Genomic DNA, 5,426 nt, shown 5'->3' on the forward strand with positions numbered 1-5,426 from the left:
ACTCTCTCTCTCTCTCTCTCTCTCTCTCTCTCTCTCTCTCTCTCTCCCCTTCCCCTCCCTCTCTCTTTCTCTGCACACCGCATAATTTTTTGCATAGAAAGATATATGTGGTAAGGAATTACGGACGACGGTGACACATCACGTGGTTTGCGATTGTTCCAAATAAAACGTTTTTCGTATATATTTTCAACGCTTCTCCTTCATAGTTCTCAACTGATTTATCATTTAAATCGTATTGACATTATTGAGAGCCAATAAGGAAGAAGAGATAAAATATCACTGGAGTGTCACTAATTCTAGTCGTCCAACGAAATCTTGAATATGGGGCCTTATTCTCGTACGAAAATAATATAGTATATATTACATATATTATAAATTTTCGTATGCTATAGATTTCGTATGATATAGATTTAAAGGCCTGATAGTATTTTGAATAACAAATACCGACGGACAGTTTGAAGTAATCGACGAGATGGGACCGAGATAGCGAATATCTATTTAGGACCTATAATTTAATTTTTACTAACAAGCTACCTTAATAATACCTGGATTTCCGTCGGATTGTTATTCCGGGAGCAAATGTAAACGGAAAAGCAATGAAGGGCGGTCGCATAGATCGCTTTTCGCGTCTGTGATATTACTTGCGTATTAATCGTCGATTCAACAAGAAACTGTCAAATATATTAAATATTGTTTCATTTCAACCTGTCCTTTGTAGTATATTGATATTCGAAAAACAATCGAAGAATGATACAATCATAAAGTAGAAGTACAAAATATGAAGTTAGAATGTAATGAGATTAATCAAGTTTAACAATGATGACAACCTTTTTCTAATATATATGTGCGTAATTCAGAATTTGACTAAATTTATAAATTTCATAAAATTTATATAAATTTTATTATGCCTAGATTGCATGATCATTTATTGGTATAAACGCGAATTCATATGCAATTTAAGAATATAAACGATATAAAATTTTTCGAATTAAAAGAATTTTATAAAATAATAATCTATCAGCACATTACTCTATTAATTAATCTATTAGCTTTATTATTTATTAGTCCCAATTTCGACTATTGCTATCGAAATTAAAATAAATCCAAATTGCTGCTTATAAACAAAGAACAAAAATTTGATATTTGAAAATATTTTTCTAACTTTTTATAAATATATAAAAAAAATGTTTCGGCGCGCCACATGTGCAGTTGATCATATAAAAAATATAACTCTATAAGCACTTACCTCTACTTCTCCAAGAGTTTGTGTCCATCTGTAATTCGGCATATCTGCACCATTACCGCTGTTAGGCTTTAGTTTATTTTTCTCCTTTTCATCTTCTTCCTCATCAGAAACGTTGCCACTATTCGAATCTGTATTTTTGTCATTTGTAGTGCTATCACTAGAATCGTTGCTAGATCCTGCCACAGCAGCATTTGCTAATTTCTGTACAAAAAAATATTTGAATATTATATAATTTATAATGCCTTTGATATCTTTAAAAAAAACTGATACACAATTACATAGCCACTAGTGTCAAAGAAGGTTTTCAATACATGTATTTTGGATACACACTATAAATCTTGAAGGAAGACACACATAAGGATACACATGCCCATGGATCAGTTAGTACAAATATAACAGAATATCAATATTCTTTTCATTGTTACACAAGTTTTTAAAAATTTAAAATCCTAGATGGACTCTCTCGCTTCTGTATTTTTCTTTATTATATATAATAATAACATATCGATGGTTCAACAATGGGCAATTATTTCAAATGTCTTTTGAATATTACGAAATGAAAGAAAATATCTAAAATATTAACAGATAAGAAATAGCTGATCCAAAAAGTTAATCAGTCGATATGCAGATACAAATAAATACATATATAATCTTAATGACACTACGATTACATTATTCACTGCAAGTATTGAAAATCTATATATGTGACTATAGGTTTTCTCTATGCAGTGAATAATAGGATATGTCTCAAATAATACGCGATAATTTTATTTGAAAGACCATCGATTATTTTCAAATATAATCAAAAAATCATAAAGCAAAATAAAAATTATAGTATTTCACTATATAAATACCTTGTTGTCTATTTCTTCTTGTAATTTAACAGCTTGTTCATCGGTTAATTCAACTATTTTAGAATCATGGTCTATTTTCTCTTCTTCTGCTTGTTCTTCTTTTCTCTTCTTCTCCAATCTCTCCTTACGTCTTCTTTCTTGCTCTGCTCTTTCTGCTTTGTCGGAAGTAGCTTTAGCGAGAGCACCGGCTTCATATTTTTTGAATTTGCTCATCACAAGCTGCACATGAAAAGAGCAAATCCGGTCAATTTGGAACCGTTTTGAATGATAATAAAAGAAAATAATTTTGTGTTACCTTTCGCATACACAATTACCTTTTCAGCTGCTCCTTCGCCACCACCAGTATAAAAATCTGTTTTTCTCGCAAGAAAACTGAAGAAAGTATCCAGTAACTAAAAAAGAAAAACGAAATCTTCGTATCTTTTGGACAGACTTATGAAAATATAAATATTTTATCGCGCGAGATAACCTCAAACAAGAAAATTACTTACGTCCTGCACACCACCTTCATGTTGCTGTGCCAATGCTAGCAACATTCCATCAAATTGGTCCTCCGTTTTCGACATTGTTCGTTAAAATTTACGCGTATCACAATTTATTTTGCGAAAAAAAGGCTGCAATAATCGTCACGTTAAACAAGTACTCGCTATCGCTACAGGTAGCAACGATTATGCAGCTTTGTTAGTAGACTCCAACCACGTTTCCATGTAGAAATATTTCGAATTATCGACCGGATTGAAATATGAGGTCAGCTAAACAATACCGATAGCGTACTCTGACGGCAGAGCAATGGAACAACTTCGAATCGATTATCGACTATTAATAATAAACATTTTTTTTTAGTAACAATTTTCTTGAGCATTTTTCTTGAAAAAAATATATAATTGCAAAAAACAATTCTTAAACATATCTTTTGAGTAAAAAAAGATACCTGAGAGAACTTAAAGAACTCTTGAATACATTTTAAAAAAAGATTGTAAGAGATACTTTTAATTAAAGATAACTGACAATCTTCGTACATATATAATGTTGATTGCTAAATGATTTAATATTACGATAAGTATTTAAATATAAATATATACGTAATTCCGTGTTTATTCTTTTAAGACTGTTTTAATTCGGAAAAATTTTATACTTTATATTCAATAGACACTTTTATCTTACTTTGTGATATATATTTGTCATAAATGTTATTGATTTTTTCATTTACGCTAATACCATAGATGATAATTATATAATCTAGACATAATAAAATTTGTATAAATTATAATTTCAGAATAGCGTAATTCAAGATGCGGCTGAATTATAAATTCAGTCGCATCTTGAATTACGCTGAAAAAATAAACCAAATTTTAATAATCGTTTGAACAATACCAACAAAATCCCTGATGAAAATAAAAATCAGAATGTAAGTCGTGAAGGGAATGTAAAGGAAAAGTAACAAAAGCATAAACGAAACTTCTATAATAGAAGATAAAAATCGAAACAATGAAATGTAAAAGAAACATAAATCTCTTTTACGTTTCGTTTATGTTTTTATTTCTTTCCTTTTACATTCGACTTATGCTCTGATTTTTATTTTTGCCAGGAATATTTACTAAATATAAACAGATTTTCCTTCCTTCCTTCCACTTCCCTTCATTTCAAAAGAAGTTTGTACGGAAAGTCTCAAACATTCTGTATATTAAAAATTATTGTCATCATTGTTAAACTTATATTTATTTAATTACTTAATAATCTCGTTATATTATATTTCATATTTTTGAATCGACTTCTAATTTAATTAATAGCATGTTTCATAATGTAGTTACTAATGTAATTGTAAATTAAACTATATTATTAATTAAACTATTATTACTATACTATTATTACTTATATTACTCTTACTCTTCGATTTAAAAAAAAATTTTACACTAGGCGTCTATTTCAGAAATTACATATTTCTATTCGTAAATTATTATATTCCTATTTTCTTTCCTCTTATTGCAGCCGATAATCGGTAACTTTTAATACACACATTCAGTCATTCGTGTCCTGGCTTAATTTTTATTATTATACTTTTACAAGTATATATAAATTATTAAACAATTTTTACATAATATTTTGACACCTGTAGAAAGCATTTGTGCAGTTATATATTCATAACAAATTGTAGATAAATTGTTGTAATTAAATATAGTTAATGAAATGAGAAAAATGCACTGTTGAAATATAAAAATGTAAAACTTTGAAACAAAAATGTTTAAAGGAAATATATAATATAATATATTATAATATCTTAAAATTGACATTCCAAAGTACAAGAAAAAAAATAGTTCAAGTGTCGGCTGTCCAAAAAAAGTTTAATTATTAAATAATCTGAAAATAATGCTTTTTTTAATATGCATAAATTTAATATGCTATAAATTAAAGATATATTGCATTTACATTTTAAACAATACATTTTATTATTGCTATTGTGTTTAAAAAAATTTATATTAAAAAAACTTTATTAGGAAAATGTTCTTTATAACATTACAGACAACATTTAGAATAAAAATCGCGTATATTAAAGGCTAATATGTTGTTTTGTAGGGTTAAATTCTTTTTTTTAATAATTCGAGAAATATTTCCACAATACAACTGAGAATTAGTTGAAAATAAAGAAAAAAAAAAATTTTATTTAGTTACAAAAAATGTATACTCTGTGCTCATGTTAGATCATTCGTGACCCAGAGGTGAACTTTGGAATTAGCCAGTTAAAGGATATGCAAAATTGAGGCCGATAACGTGTAAAACTTGTTCTTTAAATGCCAAATTTTTTTTTAAGAATAGAAAAGACTGGTATTTAACCAGGTGCTCTTAATATTTTAAACAAAAAAAATGGGCAGGACATGAATAACCCAGAAGTGTGTATTAAAGTTAATTAAATCTTTATAAGTGTCGTTTAAGAAAAGATGTATTCTCAAGATATATTTCTGAATAAACAAAATATCTACTCCTAAATATTTTTAGGCATTTCACTTCCACAGCCTATGACTTGTTACGAAATTTTTTATGCTGATTATTTCGCCGAAATCAGATAAAGGGCGATCTAACGTACAGGTTGTTTCAATTTAAATTGTTAGCATCGCCTAAGCGTTCAAGAAAGAGAGTCTAAGAAAACGATGATGAGCGACAGAGAGAGAGAGAGAGAGAGAGAGAGAGAGAGAGAGAGAGAGAGAGAGAGAGAGAGAGAGAGAGAGAGAGAGAGAGAGAGAGAGAGACGAGAGAGTAGAGACGACGAGTACGAGTAGAGACGACGACGTAGACGAGTAGACGAACGTACGTAACGAACGTAACGTAAC

The 5,426-nt window shown here is 29.0% G+C and overlaps 1 protein-coding gene across 1 annotated transcript in view; it reads right to left on the bottom strand.

Annotated features, from left to right (window-relative positions):
* The window catches only part of LOC105621006 (nuclear migration protein nudC), a 94,845-nt gene extending 92,179 nt beyond the window's left edge, over positions 1-2,666 (bottom strand). The window contains exons 1-4 of the mRNA XM_012202482.1: positions 2,592-2,666; positions 2,415-2,492; positions 2,101-2,319; positions 1,247-1,447 (exon numbers count right to left, since the gene is read on the bottom strand). Of these exons, the coding sequence (XP_012057872.1) occupies positions 1,247-1,447; positions 2,101-2,319; positions 2,415-2,492; positions 2,592-2,666 (573 nt within the window). The remainder of the gene's footprint in view (positions 1-1,246; positions 1,448-2,100; positions 2,320-2,414; positions 2,493-2,591) is intronic.
* Between the last annotated feature and the right edge of the window lie 2,760 nt (positions 2,667-5,426).

Source organism: Atta cephalotes, assembly GCF_000143395.1.
Source record: "Atta cephalotes unplaced genomic scaffold scaffold00031, whole genome shotgun sequence".
In the NCBI taxonomy this organism is placed as follows: Eukaryota; Metazoa; Arthropoda; class Insecta; order Hymenoptera; family Formicidae; genus Atta; species Atta cephalotes.